Genomic DNA, 18,681 nt, shown 5'->3' on the forward strand with positions numbered 1-18,681 from the left:
GCATGCAACATTTCTTAAATGTATAACACTTGTTAAACACATGATACACCGCAATATACGTTTCCCTAGCTGCAGAAACTCTCTGTAGTCTGGTTAAAAGGGTCCAGCATTGCTGTCGTGTATTTTTTTTTTAGTGCTTATTTGCATACCATTAGTGACATCATTTTTTAGTGTCTATCCGGTTTAATGATATGTTATGGTTAAGAGGTCACGTAACAGAAAAGCTTTTACTGTAATATTGCACATTTTTTTTATATCAGCTCATATCACATTTATGCACAGTGCATAATGTCATAACACATGCTCGGCTTGGAAAGAAAAATCATTTTCACATCTTTTTTCATGGCCGCCTTACACTTTCATGACGCCTAAGAAGAAACAGCACTAAGGATAGTCTGCCAAGATGCCACATCTCTTTGGTTTAATTTATCAATTTTGGACATCGTTACCCAGATTTTTCTTGATAAATTGACATTTTGTAAGCCCCACCTCTTTCCGGGTCAGGACAAGATGAATTTGTCTCAGAAAATTTGGGACAGTCCCAGCAGATTTGGAACTGTTGGAAGTATGAGTTCATATAAAATGTAACAAATAATTGTCCATATGTATGTAATACAATATACTGTATATATACAATAACCTGCACTTGTCTATTTGCCTTTATGTACGCATCTCATCCTGCCATCCCCATTACTTACAAATACCTATATACAACCATCTAGACTGCACTTTGCTCTCCTATGTGGTAGAAGATCAATAACGACGTATTTTCCACTGTTACGTCACAATCTGGACACAGAACACAGCCCACGTAAGGTATGCTAAAGCTCTCATGACCAAAGTAAAAAGTATGTAAAGCTGGCTGACTACTATTCCTCCTGACACGTCACCCCCTGTACACACGCAGACTTATAGCACTGGAGTAATGTCACCTGAACTGCCAACCATCTACAATGTATAGGGCAAATGTCACTACAAGGAACGGTCAGGCTCTTGGATTCCAACATGACTGATCCTCTTGTTTACATGATAAACTGCAAGGTGTCTGGCAGCAGCTTACTCCCCTTTTCACTTTCTGAACTCATGCACCCTCAGCCAAAAATTCAGACTGTAACAGATAGAGTGAGACCAATGGTCTTTGGTATAGAGGAATGGCTCAACTAGACAGTGACCTAAAGTGTATGGCGAGCTGATGTCACTGCCAGTCTCCTTTAAGACATTTGCGGCCTGGGAAGAGTTGGGACACCACCGTATACACACAGTATATGATCTCAGATTCGGCCAGCATTCTCCTAATGTGTATTCTACTTGTCTCACTATCTGATCTGTTACTCCGCTCTTTTTATCATCTCAGTCTTGGATATAGTCAGCACATATTCTGCTCAGCTGTTTTCTATCTATCATGGTGTACCAGATGCTGGAGTGCTAATGGTGACAACCACGTAGAGCAGCCAATGAAATTCCTTTAGCGTTGTCACCCAACTTGCCACATTGGCATTGCTATACAGAGTTCTATCACCCTGGCTCCCTGCCTGTTAGTACTAGTTATGTAATAATACTATTAGCCAGGAGGATCAGGAAGTATCATGTAGGTTTCCTGTGGAACTATTTTTTATTGCTTTATTGTCTATAAAATGCAAAAGGAATTAATGTACAAGTGGTCTGGATTAAAAATCTGCCGCTATTTTATGTCTACACTTCCTATGTCTCCATACATACATAGTAACTCATCTGCGTAGTCTGATCTCGCACTCGTGTGATATGTTCATCTGTCTCTACTACCTACTATCCTATCATACACATAGCATTAACATTACAACTGTTTTAGTAAACAGTAGGGTTGAGCCGATCTTGAGATTTCAGGATCATCATTAAAATCCGATTTTCGATCATTTTCCAGCCGATCCCAATCGTGAAATTTGCTCGATCTCTGATCGGGATCCGATCTTTGCTGATCCCGATCGCTCAACCCTAGTAAACAGTTTAATTTTCATGAAAGTTCTGGAGTATCTCCCTGTACTTCAAATTCTATTTTAGATTAATCCTTTGTTATTCCTCCTGAAAATGTATACATACAATGACAACCGGTAGTCACCATACCCCTTGTCAGTACATTGTGTCTCACAGTCTCAGCATTGGCCAAACAAAGACAGACTTTGCAGGCATATTCCCTATTGACAAAGATCCTGTAACACCCAGTTCTCAATTTATTCATGCACTTCCATGAGGAATAACACAGAAACTACAGAATATGGAGGTGGGATAAAAATATCTATAATCATTATTGAATGGGGTAGGTCTTCTTTAATACAGCAATGTAATCTGGAAATACATGGGGGGGGGAGGATTTACTAAGATTGACATTTCCTGCCAGTTCCTTCACTAGCATGAGATGTGCAAGAATTATTAGGTGGCCCCAAACTCTTAATCAATTTGCCGCATCTTAAGGGGTCTTGTGGTGGAAATGAAATCTACGCCAGCATATTTTCTAGGGCTGTTGTAGATTGATCCCCGCCCTGCCCCGGCCATCCTTGTCCCTGCCCCACTCTGACAACTGTTTCTGGAAAAGATATGAGCATGACAGAAAAACACAAAGGGTCCATTCACACAGAGGAAAGTGGCGCTGAATTTGGCGCAGAATTTTCCATGTTGAAAAAAACGTGAGGTGTTTTTTGCGCAATGTTTTTTTTTTTTTTTTTTAATGTGTTTTTTTTTGTCAAAAGACGTATCAAAAAACACATCACGCCAAAAAACTTGCGGAGAAAATGCCTTGCTTTTTTTTCAGTGAGGAAAATTCAGTGCCAAATTAAGCGCCATTTTCCTCCGTGTGAATGGACCCAAAGTGGCAATTTTTTGGCACAAAACAGCAGTGTTCCCAAAACGTGCCACCTTTACTTCAGGAAATCCCTCCTAATATATGGGAACTCCTGTAAAAACCCTCTAAAGAATGATGGTGTTGGCATTATTTGCCAAAGTCTCTAATGCTGTTTGACAATTTCGTACACTTTTGCACTGTCTACTTTAAAGTTACTCCTCCTATTAGTTGGTTTAGTGTCTGCTAAAGTTATGACCCATTTTCCAAAATTTTGGCAAATTTTCTGGCTTTCAGTTTCAAGTCCTGTCCCTTTTTCAACAAGTCCCTCTCACCCATTCGACCAGGCACTGAAACTGTAAAAAAGTATCTAAAACACATAGTAAATGAGGTCTAAAACATATACAGTTTTGGGGGCATGTTTATTAGTTTATCTGTCCATATTTTTTGGGGTTATCCACTATGGCTACTTTTTTCAATTGTATGGAATGGAACAGCAGACTCCACTATTCCTCCCGTACAGAGATATACAGTAAGAAAAATATATATCTTGTGCATGGGTGATGGAAGGATGAAGTGATTTTAAAGGGGTTGTCTAGAATTAGAAAACTACAGTATGGCTGAGGTCCCACATTACAGAAACGCAGCCTTGTTTGTTGCAGATTTTGCTGTGTTTTTTTTTGAGCCAAAGCCAGGAGTGGATTAAGCAGAAGGTAGAAGTATAAGAACTTCCTATATATTTCCCATTCCTTATGTAGTCATTCTCGGTTTTGGCTCAAAAATAAAAAAAACGCAGGAAAATCTGCAACAAAAAAAAGCTGCGTTTCCGCAATGTGTGGCCTCAACCTATAGTTTCTTTCTTGCCAAAAGCAGCACCATACGTCTCCCATTGTTGTATATAGTACAGAATCGCAGCTGCCATTCTCTTCAGTACCAGACACAACCTATGTACACTGGAGGCTGTTTTTTTAAAAATACCTGTAAAACCCCTTTAACCACCACAAAGTGCACACACGAGAAGAAGTCAATGCTGTATCCTATCTCCTCAGATACTACAAAGGTGAGTACACATACATGCAATGACAGTGACAATGACTTGCACATATTGATCTGCAGCATATTGCGCACGGTAATTTTGAGAAAAAATCTTTGGAATGAGCTGAAGAGCTGCACAACAAACTGCGCTCTTGAGACAGCGTTCAGTTCTGCAATAATGCTCTTTACTCAATGTAAGGAGTAGGTGACTACTGACAATACAACCTGATCTGTGCTAGAAATCACTATATGTGCAGAAAACGTATAGATTTACACGTATGAAAGTAGAATATAGTGGATCAGTGTGCTAGCCATGTGCATGGAGCCTTAGCAACAGCTAGCACACTAGTCCATTATTTTCTATAGCCCTATACACACACCTATCATTTATTTTGGGTCCATGTATGGGATCGTGAGCCCAAGACAAAACTCAGAACAAGTTTTATGCCTGTCCATTTTGCAGCCCAGGCTCACCGCAGGAAAGCAATGGGTCTATGGAGGCGTGTGTAGCACATCGATATCATCCATGTGCCATCCATGCTGTTTTCCCATGCTATGTGTGCATGTTAATAAGAAATTCCTTAAGGACAAGGCAGGGATTTATAGGTCAGTGTGAGAAGGTGACAGGCAGATCTGGGGAGTGAAAGATGGTGCCTGGGTCGTGAGACTGGGTCTGTGGTGAGACTGTATTGCGCTGTTTTTGTTGACTCGTGTGGCTGGTAGTAAGCCACATGCACAGTTAGTACTTATTGTTTAGTTAGTGCTCAGACGAGCAGGTTTTTGTTTGACATTCTTTTGCCTGAAGTTAAGGCTGTATTTATTTTGCTAATTTTCTGCCTGAAGTGAAGGATTATTCATTTTGCTGTTTGTTCTAAATAAACCAGTTTGCTGCAAATTTTGGGTCCCTGTCTCTGACTGGTTGGGTCTGCACTACTGCTTCTAGCGAGCTACCTTGTCCACAAGTCAGGTATATTTATTAAATTATAATTTAGAGTAAAATGCTTTTTATACTGAATCTTGACTGTTCTTCTACACCTGAACAACAAGACCTGATACTGACACTTGGCAGAAAGTCCAGGCATAAAATATTTTGCATTGTTACAGAAACGAAAGTCAAAGCATACTTGAAAGTAAATGTATAAAGATCCCGACCCCCTCCCCACCCTTCCTGTCGCCTCTCTCCTGCTGTTGTGTGTTATAACAATGGAAACAAGGAGTATCAGCCAAATGGAGGAAAACAGAACGTGCTGTAATAAAAAATAGGTGTATATTAATATATGGTAATACAAGGCAGGTGAAAGTGCCAAGTTTCCACAGTCTAGACTAATCTCTTTTATATGCAAGGTATCCATAATGTTAGTGGATTTAGTGAGTACATATTATTATTATTACTAGAAAAGCAGCTAGTAAGGCTAGATTCACACCTGTGCTGGGCTTTTCCATCGTTAAGGTCTGCCGGCCACTAAAACAACCTGTGGACCCTATAGACTATAACAGGGTCAGTCGGGTGTCCATCGGGCTGCTGCTATTTTTATGCTGAAACCGACGTAGAGAAAAATCTTTTGTGCAGGACTTTTATCTCCGCCGGTTTCCAATGGAGACTCGGACTAAGGTGTGAGCCTACTCTTAGGGCCCCTTCACACGGAGTATACGCTCGCTGATTCTGAACATGTAATGGCCCGTTCACACGGAGTAAACGTGCGTGTATTTTGGCAAAATACACGTGTAAAAATAAGATTCCCATTGACTTCAATTACATTTTTTTACACGTGTAAAAAACACATCGAAATACACATGTAAAATGTAATTGAAGTCAATGGGAGTCTTATTTTTACACATGTATTTTTTACACGTGTATTTTGCCAAAATACACACACGTTTACTCCGTGTGAAAAGGCCCTAACACGTTCTGAATCAGCGGCGTTAAAACAGATCCCATTGCTTTCTATCGAAGCCGGAATGCGTGCGCTCCCCATAGAAATGAATGGGCTGCTTGTTTCCCTATTGCTTTCAATGTGATACACGCGTATCACATTGAAAGCAATAGGGAAAAAAGCAGCCCATTCATTTCTATGGGGAGCACACGTATGCCAGCTCCTATAGAAAGCAATGGGATCTGTTTTAACGCCGCTGATTCGGAACGTGTTACACGTTCAGAATCAGCGAGCGTATACTCCATGTGAAGGGGCCCTTAGTGTGAATACCACTGGCCCTCATGATCATTTCTGGGAGTGATCGGTCCTATGGATCTGTAAAGTCATTGGTAAAGTGCTGCAGAATTATTATTTATTATTATGGATGGTACCCAGTGAAATCCATGGGGTGTCTATGTCATGCATGGATGTGCAGGGAAGAAATACTCCATATACAATATCAGTAATTCCTCCGGGTTACTTCAGACAATACAGCTGAATTTTCTCTGGCCTGTGCTGCACACTTGGCATAAATGGTAGAAATCTGCTGGAGCAATTGTCTCCTTGGCTCCCATATTCAGTAGTCTTACTATATTGTGCGTGTCCTTTGTAATAGTAGCCATAAAGCTCAGTTACCTGTACAATATATGAGGCCTGGAAGACCAGACAGACAAGTATTGTCTCCAGATTTCTACAGGTTATGCACAATGTATGATACTGTACACTGAAAGTCTCTACCGTTCTGAATGAGGGATACACCTAAAAATACATGTTGGGTCTCATGCACACTATTGTCTGTACCCAAAGTGAGGGGTCACAGGGGGTAACTGACATCTAAGAAGGAAACCAGCGTCTGTACTTGTGCTCTGTAATTGTACATAAGTCAGTCTATAGATGTGGTCGTAGTCTGTCTATATACTTAACTAGATTCATTGGCCTCAAACTTAGATTTTTCCCACAGTGAAAATCATGTATATCCAGTGTAAAATGTGAACTAGGAAATCCATCTGCCATATAGACAAGAGCAGAGACAGCTGTGTAACCGCAAATATACAGCGGACCATATATAAAAGATATGAATGATGTTATACTTAGTACAGTGAGGTAATAAAGGACACAGGGATTCAGAAAATACATATCATATACAACCCCTTCAGTACTGCAGCAGACGTAACACAGAGGGTCAGTTTAGCCTGAAGTGCTCCTTTACAGATGACCTCTCCTGACATGTCGGAGTACAAAGAAGTCTATTGAGAGAGGTGGCGGAGAGGGGAAACAGAGAATTGAGGTTGGATAACAATTTCTGATAATCCAACCGTGCCTCTCTACAGTGCAGATATCTCTCTGTTTTGAGCGGCTCTCGTCTTCCCCTCTCCTCCCTTCTCCATAGACGTCTGTTGTACAGATTTGATTAGTGGCAGAAGGAGGCAAATAAGTGAAGAAACACTTTTCTTTAGTAAACTATATTGTTAGAAGTTTATCTTCACCTATGGATTTATGAAAAACATTTAATTTAGTTAATTTGAATGTATATAGCCAAAATTATTACATGGAGAATACCGATAGATATATATATATATATATATATATATATATATATATATATATATTTATATATTTATTTTTTAGCTGACTCGAGTATAAGCCATGGGGGGCTTTTTCAGCACAAAAACTGTAACGAGTATATACGGTATGTCAGGAATACTGATAGGTCCTCTAAGGCTGAGTTCACCAGAGGAATTTGCCGCAGATGTCGGCCCCAATTCCTACTGGAATCAGCCTCCCATTCTTTTTAATTCGAGGCAGTGATCGCAGCAGGATGAGGTAAAAAGAAGTGTCCTGCTTGATTTTGCCGCGGATTCCGGCACGAGACTCCCTGCTGCCAGATGCCGATGCACCACTAGACTGCGGCGAAAATGCCAGTGTCAGAAAATGAAGAAGAATTCCTCTTCATTTTCCGCCGTGTGAAAAGCATTTATGGATGCTATGTATGGAAGATCCTTCTATAACACAATGCACATACATGACTCCCATTGCTTTCAACATTGGAAACTACAACAGTCTGAGCCCCGTTCTCCCAATAGGTAGGGGTTGAGGGTATCTATCAAGCATTTATGGTCCATCTTGTGGATATGTCATATGGCACGTGCTCAAGATGGGAATACGCTTTTAAATCATACAATCGGACCATATACATAACAACGCTATTGTATAGACCTGGACTCAAAGATCTATATATGCAATAGTGATCTATTTAATGGAAAACCATCTGTCTACTTCTGTATATTTTCATTTTGGACCCTGCTACTACGAGCTGGAATAAAGCTATCCCTTCTAGGAAATAGACAGCATGAAATCCTAATCCTGGCAATAAACAGGCTGAAAAATTGTTCTTTCTTCCTTTTCCCCTTCTGCTTATCTCATTCTTCTAACTTTGTTACTCCCAAGGTAAATGTGATCCCTGTACTAAGGTCAATGAGTGTTTCTTATACTTATGTGCTATGTAAGATAGATGCTTCATATGAATGTAAGCAGAGGTGTAACCTGAAGCTCCTGAACCTAAATGCAAAACTTGCAATATGGGGCCCCTTAAGGGTTTCGATGCCCGGTTGTGACTGCTACCACTGCAAATCCTATAGTTATAGCCCCTGAATGCATGCCATAAATCACTGGATGGTTGATATAGATTTCTGGATTACTGTATGTATTAAAGGGGTTTTCTGTCCCCAAATTGTTTTGGGGTTTTTTCATACTGATGTCCTACCCTTTATTATTCCTCCTTGAATAAATTGTGCCTTTCCCGTACTATTGGGGCATGTCCATTCACAATGATTTGGTTTCTTTGAACAAGTAACCTGTCCCCTGACCAGGCACATTCTGTGTTAATATTGATGTTGTGACCATTTGTATGATCCAATGACCTACAATGTATGATCTGAGTCTAATAGGTTGGGCCGGTAATAGGAATTCATTGCTAAGGACCAAATGCAACATTCCTGGACATTTGGCTCCACCTGAAACAACCTACATTCTACTAAATACATTGGACGTGAAGGAAGAGTTTCTTTGTATGGTTGTAGAAGGGACATCTCTATGTTTGCACATAATATTAACCTGCTGGCACATTGAGGGCAGTTTGTCCTAAGAGCAATGCCAGTAACTAGTTTCATGTGTACTGAGCCGGATCCTGCAGTAGGTAAATAATAATTGTTAACAATTAGTCATCAGCACATGTTCCATTTACGCAGCAGCCTTGCAATAGCCTTACCTATGACAGAGAAAGCATTCATTTATGACTGACGTAAGTGTATATGAAATTACCGTTCAGTCTGAGACTGTGAATTATGATAGCCTGCCATGTATATAGAAGTACTGGTAACACCCAACTCTAATAACCAAGTACAAGACAACTTACACCCTAATGCGATCCTATAGGCTTTGGTTTAGTGATAGTCACTTAGTGTTTTTCCATGGAAGCTCCCTCTGTACACACTAAGCGTACCTATAGGGCTCTATTAGCCCTAAGGAGGAATATTGGCTTCTACCAGATTGGTATACATTGGTTCACTGCAAAAAAATAAAATATGGACTGATGCAGTAGACTACGCTATTTCATACAATACTATCTAGAAAAGAAGTATACTGTGTGGTATACGTTTTTTTTTTTTTTTCTAAATAGGCCGTTACCTGCTGGAGTAACTCCAGCAGGTAACAGGCCCTATTTACTTACCGATCTTCGCTTCTGCTCACGGCCGCCTACGTTTCTCCTGCGGATGCGGCTGTGATCAGGAGTAAGGATCGGTAAGTGAGGCTGCGGGCCTATGATCCCCACCATCACTGCTATCATTGTACTCTGGGATCTGAAATGAATTGTTCATGGGTGGTCCACAATGGTGTATAATACTGTGTGCAGGGGCCACTATGGGGCATAATACTGTGTGCAGGGGCCACTATGGGGCATAATACTGTGTGCAGGGGCCACTATGGGGCATAATACTTTGTGCAGGGGCCACTATGGTAGATAGTACAGTGTTCAGGGGCCACTATGGGGCATAATACTGTGTGCAGGGGACACTATGGGGCATAATACTCTGTGCAGGGGCCACTATGGGGCATAATACAGTGTGCAGGGGACACTATGGGGCATAATACAGTGTGCAGGGGCCACTATGGTAGATAATACTGTGTGCAGGGGACACTATGGGGTATAATACTCTGTGCAGGGGCCACTATTGGGCAATAATACTGTGTTCAGGGGACACTATGGTACATAATACTGTGTGCAGGGGATACTATGGGGCATAATACTGTGTGCAGGGGACACTATGGTACATAATACTGTGTGCAGGGGCTACTTTGGATCATAAAACTGTGTACATGGGCCACTATTGGGAACAATACTTTGTGCAGGGGGCAGTATGGGGCACAATACTGTGTGCAGGTTAGTTACTGCAGAGATTATTTATTATACTGATCACTTGTAGCCTTAGAGATTGTTTGCACTACATTCAATTTACACCGTAAATCACGCCAAGTACGGAAAATATATCTAAAGGACGAGATATATTAATATTTATCATGAGAACATTGTAGCTGATAGATGGGGACAGCACAGTATTATTAAGGCCGGCGTAGTTCTTACTACTTAAATCAAAGATGATCCCCTGTCCCTTTTGGTTTACTGATCTAAAATTAGCAATAGATCTCTGTGGTAACAAAGATAACAAGCCTTACGTCAGTGAATATTTACTTGTTCCCTATTATGGGAACTTGCTGGTGTTTGGTTGAAGAAAGAGCAATGATAAATTCTGTTTGGAAAAGGTGACTAAATATAACATTATGACTTTTGGGGCTTATTTGCACCAACATAATGCCACATTTAGATGACACTTTTGAGAAGCGGGTGGAAATATGGACAGGGTTTCTGGTTGAGATTATCATGTCCGCCATATTTATCATATACAACTATTTACAATGCAGCAAAATCCGTCACAATCTCACTTCAGTAGTGGGTGGTGGAAAACGTGGGGTAACATCTCAGGATGGAAGTGTGATACTTAAAGACAAAACTAATGTATTCTATCAGTGTTTGACAAATGTAACACCTATTATGGCAATGCAGTGTGATCTGTTCACTAACTAACTGGATATTGTAGTGTTATACATGTAGTTATAGGATAATAGTGTTATACATGTAGCTATAGGATAATAGTGTTATACATGTAGTTATAGGATACTAGTATTATACATGTAGTTATAGAATAATATAACTTCTTACTTTTGCTGGGATGTGTAATGGTTTCATGTAATTATACCCATAGGACATCATAAAAGTAAAGCCAAACACTGTACACTACCTAACACAACTTTTTACCAGATTTGCCTATAATATAGTAAGCTGATAAATTGATCCTCCATGTTTTTTTTACGCTCTATTCTCTTGCTCTAGGTTCACACCTGTGTTCAGGTTTCCATTCTTCGGGTCCACTTGGGAACTCAAAAATGGAAACCTAATCCGCTTAAAAAGCGGTAACTCAGAAACCTGTCGACCCCATAGACTATAATGGAGTCTGCAGAGTTTCCACCTGAAAAATTTGGAGAGAAAAGTATTTTTCATGCGGATTAAGGGACGGAAACCCCGAACAGAGACTGTGAAGCTAGCCTTAGCCTATGATGTGGGATTCCAATACATTCCTGGATCTGTAGATATATGTAACAATATGTGTGAGAGATTGAGTGACCTTTTGTGCAGAACAGTATAGTGCTGGTAACATATATTCTGTCCAATTATATACTATAGACAGTTATAATGGTGGCCATACACATTAGACTAAAGTTAATAGAAATGGACAATTTCAACCATAACAAACAATTGTTGGGTACCATTTAACCATGAACAACTGGCCACAATGGACAAAAATGTTGTATAACTGTGTCTACGAATGGTTGGCTCACTAGATAAGCATTTGTTCAACCATTAACCTACTTCTATGCAATGTGAATAGTCAACCATAAGATTTTAGGTTACAAACACACACAAGACCTTAAACAGGTCACTGGAGAGACCGATAAGACTTGGAGCTATGGAAATCTCCTACATTGTCACCAACATTGTGATCATTGTCATCATCTTTCTAGCACAGGATGCCTAGTATTAGTATTAGTATGTAATAATAATATATAATATGGGGACAGCCGTTGTGTATATGGCTTCACATAAATCCTTACCTGCCATAGTCATGAGGCAAACCATGCAATTACCGGCCGGCTGACAATTTCAGTCTATGACCAACTTTAGGTCAATAACCCACATTGCAGGCTGGTAGACACACAGTCACGAGAATTATATATACTCGTACATTACTGAACTAGATTTCTGCTTGTGTAATGCAGCCAGAGCAGCGCATTCTGTTTAGTCAGAAGTTTCTATCCGAACAGAAATGTTACGAAATATCAACTCACAATTACTAAGAAAGAGCAACTTTTTAAAGAATTTTAAGGTTAGCTAGACGCTTCTCAGTTTTTGTTTTTTTTTTTACTTTCTGGTTTGATTATTATAGATTATAAGAAATGATATTCTGAATCTGGATCTGTATAGTTATATATATATATATATATATATATATATATACATATATATATATATATATATATATATATATATATATATATAGTGGTTTATTATGCTGGTTCAGTAACCATGTACAACATACAAAGGTGAAATTTATAACAATATTCAAAGGGTTGTCCAATAAAAAAAAAAAAAAGATTTGGCAAAGGGCTCCGATAAATAAATGCAGCAGGACCTCACTGACCCCCTGACAAACCCATTCCAACAATTACCAGGTTCCCACGGGTCTCTACTCCAGGTCCCATCTTGATACACAGGAATTGCTCACTTGGCAAACCATTGGCTGAGACCATTGGCAGTGGAAACCCAGAAAGCATCAACATGAGAGTGATAGGGGATTGCTGAAGTTAATATTGCTTATTCTATTTTATTTTTAACCCATGCCAAGCCCTTTGACAACATTTTCCCTAACAGACAATCCCTTTAAGTGACCGCAATCAAAAAGAAAATCTACCTATATAACATAGGCAGTATATATTTGCACATATCTGCGCTGTATTTATTCATCCATGGGAATGAGTGCAATAAGGGTACATACACGTATACCCTGGTGCTGTCCTTGTATGTGTCTATGTATCAATATGTCATATAGAGAAAGTGGCTTGTGAGCTCTACTAGGATCAGGGGCAGTAAATCTGTCCTGTGTACAGCACTGTGGAGTATGTTGGTGCTATATAAAGTAATGATTAATAAACATGACCCTGTAACTAGCCTGGTCAGTACAGAACACTCACCATTACCCAGAGAACAGTATAATATCCTCACAAGTGCCGACTAGTGTAAAAGCAAAGGACAAAGTCTCCAAACCTGCAACTCGGACAATCCTATGCGAACTATAAATGTACATATCTTCACCTCAAGCACTCGATCAGCTCCTCTTCATCGCGAATGCTGAATTCTGTCTGTACCATCTCCTGTTTCAATTCCCCGATCTCTGTGGCGATGGTGTCAATGAGCTGAGGAAGGACAAAACACATTGACGTGAGTTGGTTGCAGGGGCGTGCTCTGTAACTTCAGGCAGGTTTAGTCACTTCATTGTGAACAGGCAGTCGTGATTGAGAATCTGCACGCCCTGAACTTCCCCAAATACACAAGAAGATGAATCAGAGAAAGAGGATGCAGCCCAGTAAATATTCCATCGTATACAACGTACATAATGCCCCTCCCATCCAACAACTCATTGTAATATGATGAATTAGTAAGAAAATACAATCCGGTAAATGAAGGTTTGTAACAGAAAATGATCTGTCAGGTCAATAGTCAACAATATTATAATATAGTAGAAGCAGAATAATAATAATAATAATAATAATAATAATAATAATAATAATATTGATGATAATAATAATATTGATGATGATAATAATAATAATATTGATGATAATAATAATAATATTGATGATTGTTAGGGACTTAACTCTAACAATGATGATAATAATAATAATAATAATAATAATAATAATAATAATAATAAGTACAAGAGATGACATAATTGTTACCAATCCAGCAACACTTCCATGCATAAACTATTGGGTCATGAGACTGTCCAGTGTTTACTTAATGGGATATGGTTGGTTTCGTGTGGCCTCAATATTGCTGAATCCATAAGAGGGTTCTTCATCAGGACCCACTCTCTGCCAGTCACACATGGATTCCATTCTAAACCTGGTACAGCAGATCTGCAAAGTGATCGGTGTTAGGTGTTCAAATATGGCTATAATACAGTATGTATAGTATGATCCCTGGCTAAAAGCTTTCATTGACAACCAGACTTAAAGGGAGTCTATCAACAAGAAAATCCTAAGCAATGAAAGTACCTTGTAGGGTTCCTTACACACTTTCCAAATGTGTCTTTGTTCTTCAGTATTAGAGCTCTATTATCGAGAAAATCTCCATGTTATTCATAGGCAGATTAGGTGAAAAGGGCTTTGGGATGTTTCTTATCTTCTTTGAGCTTTGCTCTGTGCTGTATATTATCTCCCCTATCTGATAACCAGCTAAACCCAACATCCCATGATGGACAGCTCCTCCCCGAAGGGAGCTGGACAACGGAAAGGGGAGGTCATCTACAGCACAGAGTGAAGGCTGGGAAGATCAGAAACACCCTAGAAATCATTTTCACTTAATATGTATAAGACTACAACTTGAATTTCTCAGTAATGGAGCTGCAATTCTGAAGAGCAATGGCATATTTGGAAATTCTGTATTACTTACATTATGGTTTTCCTGCTGATAGACTCCCTGGGTTTTTTCAGGTTACAGATATTGATGACCTAGCCTCACCTGAATTGGAGCTGAGCTGCCAAACTTCTCTGTATGAGAATGCATACACAGTAGGACCGCCCACTGGACTCCAAAGCATAGAAAGTAGAGGTATTTAAAACAATGAAATGCATGTATATAGTATATCAATCTGCTCAGCTCTTTCGGTCCTATAGCCCTGTACCCTTATCCACATGACTGAGTACTGGGCATTAACGTCTGTGCCCGATTTACCAACCTGAACAATGTGCAGGGAAATGGACTCCTAGTTCTTTATGATTCTAGAAGTCCTTGTCTACCTGTGAAATATTGTCCCATATAGTCATCAGTACAGGACAATATTTTACAGACATGCAGAGACTTCTACCATCATAGATAACTAGGGGTCCATATCCCTACATACTGTTCAGGCTGGTATATCCGACACACATAGACTAAGTTTATTGGCCAGTACTAGGCTGTGTGAATAAGGGCTGAGTATTACACCACTAGGTAAATGAACAGTTTCTCTATTTTGGTCATTACAATAAGTTATGGCCATACAAACAAGAGCTATTCTGTAGAGAATTACAATGAACAATCTGGCGAAATAAATGACTATTTTACGGTCAAATTGACCATAGCAAAGTAATCATTAACGTGTCCCATAAACACTCAGTAAAACCCTACAAAGCTATAGCTACTAAAACAAACCCTGGCACTATGTGAGATTCTAACTGCTTGACATAATACCATTTTTATTTCACAAATGCCATGAGTCATTTCAGGTTACGGCGCTTGGAAAGTAAACAAGAAAGTAAAGAAGTGCGAAAACTACCATTATGTGCGAAAAGTGCTGGAGGAGATTTACATAAGTACTGAAATAGCTCTGAATACACTAGAACTAGTAATGTAATGTAACAATTGTAAGAAAATAGCGATATTTACTTTAATATCACCATGAAAAATATGAAACTACGTAAAATCAAAACCTCCGCCTGCGTCTATCCTTAGTTATGTGCAGCCATTTGTCATCTGTAGCGGACACTTTCTATCCATGTGCCCTATTTAGAGCATGAACTGATAAATGTAGATTAGAACTTCCCGAATTCTGGTATCGTTCTCTTATTCCTATTTCCAAGGTTATTTCCTGTAGTGGAATACTAGGAACTCGGATATCTAGGAAACTTCAGCTCAAAGAAAATAATGCATAAAGCAAAAGCAAATCCAATCTCTCTATGTACAGAGAAGGATCCTGCAACACATGCAAGAAAAACGTATTCATTGGTAATACAACCTTGTCAGTATACAGCACGTCAAATCCTAGCACAGGTAACTGGTGTAATGCGGCACACAGAGCCGCCACCAGGCTGTTAGTAGGTACTGCACCATAAAAGCTTTTTTGCATTTTCCAACAGGATATTGCACTGCTTAATATCTTGAAAGATTTTTTAAGGTGGTCTGGATGTCTTTCTTGAAAGACAATGTTATATGTACCAGATTGGTCCATTAAAATATGGAATGACCATGTGAATAAGGTCTTAGTGATGAGCTTTGCATGGTTTTCAGAATGTTCTAAGTCAAAAGCAGGGACTATGGATGCTGCACAGTTTTCTAAAATATCCAGACTTTGCGGGGCCCTGGGCAATTGACTTTGGTGGGGCCCTACTTACTGGGGGGGTCTGGGGGTATACCCCCCCCCCCCAGGATTTTTTGAAAAAATTAGTCCTGAAAATGCGTTCTATATTCAATTCGAGCCGCTTTAGGCCCAGGAGGGCTCTACAAAAAAAATAACAATAAATACTGGATTGTGGTTTTATTTAAGTATTTCACATTGATTCACGCATATGTGGGCTCTATCAGCATAATTTTGCTGATAGAACCCCTTTAAGGGCCTCGCACTTCTAACCGACCGACCCGACCTGCGTTTTGTTAGGTCCGGCCCTGGATCTGCCCCTGCCTCCTTATATAACAATATTCTGTTGCTATTTGTGTAAAAGCTTCTTAGAAACCACTCTAAGACACGGAGTTCTGCTTTACATTCCTCCCGTTGCTTCCTGCTACTGTACAGATAGTCTTTGGAGAAAGTCCAAGTAACAAAAAAATAAGAGGATGATTCAGCTTTTCTGCACACTCAAAATAATGAACGGATGCAAAAAAAACAAACTCGCCAAAAAAAAAATTCTGAAGGAAGGAAATTTCAAAACTTGCTCGTCCAGCAGAAGTCATAAAGAAAGGTTACGTCTAATTTTACACAATGGCTAAGAAGCGACTTAGGAAGAACATGACACAACACAACGTATTGAGCCCCTTTAAGATCCAGCCACCTTTAACCTTCAGGATCACAGAAAATAATTTCTATTTGAAACTTAATTTTTATGTTACATAAATAAAACACGTAAAATATTTAACATAAAAAAAAAAAAATTTCTGAGGGAAAAGAAGCCCTTTTTTTTCCAAATCCATTTCATTTTCATGAAAAAAAAAAAAAAGAAATAACCCAACTGTTATGTCTCCCATGTGCCGAAAAAACGACTTTCACATTGGTATCAGAAGTTCCATTAGGAGTCTTCATCATAGATTCTGCTGAAAAAGTCCTGCCCAAATGACAGACACCAAAGCGGAAACCCAATAGACTACATTATGGCCAATGGGGGGTCCATTTGTTCATGTCCACCATATGAGAAATCTGTTCTGTTAGAATATCAGTTTTCTTGTTCCTATAAAATGATAACATAATCTCAAAATTACAGTATATATTGTGGGGAAGTTAGCTAAGTAGAAGCAGTGGTGTGGACCCAAACAGTCAAGACAGGGGCACAAAATATGCAGCAAACTGGTTTATTTAGAGTTTGTTTTTTTTAAAAAAAGGGAAAATAAACCTTGACTTCAGGCATAAAATAAAAACAAAATACAGGAAAAACAAAATAAAAACCTGCTCGTCTGAGCACTGCAATGCAGGAGCTGCAGCCTTTTCTGGCCCAGTAATGAGCCAAGGATCTATACCTGTGCTGAGGCCTACTCCAGATCTGCCCTGGACCACACACATATCAGAAACATGGGGCTGATACATCTGGACTCCAGCACTCTTCCTGTCACCTCCTCACAGTATTTGTAAATGCAAATACAGCGCTATTATACTGTAGTATTATGTAGTATTTTAGTATTATGAGTAGGAAGAGGTTAAAGGAGCTTTTATGTAACACACAGATGAACCTGGACCCCCATAGGGAGACATACCCACAGTAATAATACTGAATTCTGGTAAAATATAGGGGTCAAGATATAATATGTAATATATAACAAGATATTCATGGTGCCTGCGGGTCAATGTGTGATTTCCTCTCAGAATGATCCCAATAGAGGATCCAGGTATTGGGAAGGGATTAATGTATAAACATATTAGATGGATATCAGAGAGACAGACACAAAAACTGTAGGGGGCGAAATAACATTTATAACATCAATAGCTAGAAAAATATACTGCATTTTGAATGATTCTAAAAAAAAAAAAGCAGTGATCACATGGAATAATGTAATATTTACAATGGGACAGACTCTTTAAAGTATTGTCCCTTTCAAATCAAACACATAGCACAGATGAATAATTGAATTAATTAATAATTAGAAACTACTTCCTGGAAATTCCCCTAACAAACCCCATGTCAGCTGAAGAAAACTAGTTTACATAACTAAGCACAATAAGAAGATGTTTGCATCTATGAAAGAGCTTAGCGTGTTTGTCTAAAGAGAATATTCTTCTTCTTTCCGTGTACAGGGCTGTGCAGGGGTATACGGCCAGGTAAGAATAGATTCATAAATTGAAGGGTTAATAGTTCATTTTTGTCAATTAAGAAAATGACGTGAATGGACAAAAGAGAAATCTAAATGAAATCAATATTTGGTGTGACCTTTGCCCTTTACCATCCACCAGTTCTTCTGGGTACATTTGTAGACAGTTTTTGAAGGAATTGGATAAGGAGGTCATTCCAAACATCCTGGAGAACCAACCAGCTTTGTGACAGTTTTCTGGAGTAAAAAAAAGTCTC

General features: G+C 39.3%; 1 protein-coding gene across 2 annotated transcripts in view; it reads right to left on the reverse strand.

Annotated features, from left to right (window-relative positions):
* RIN2 (Ras and Rab interactor 2) overlaps positions 1 to 18,681 on the reverse strand; it is a 119,615-nt gene that overhangs the window by 49,645 nt on the left and 51,289 nt on the right. For both annotated transcript variants that reach the window (XM_075267610.1, XM_075267611.1), the window contains exon 3: positions 13,247 to 13,347. In XM_075267610.1, coding sequence (XP_075123711.1) covers positions 13,247 to 13,347 — 101 coding nt within the window. The remainder of the gene's footprint in view (positions 1 to 13,246; positions 13,348 to 18,681) is intronic.

Source organism: Leptodactylus fuscus, chromosome 3 (genome assembly GCF_031893055.1).
Source record: "Leptodactylus fuscus isolate aLepFus1 chromosome 3, aLepFus1.hap2, whole genome shotgun sequence".
NCBI lineage: Eukaryota > Metazoa > Chordata > Amphibia > Anura > Leptodactylidae > Leptodactylus > Leptodactylus fuscus.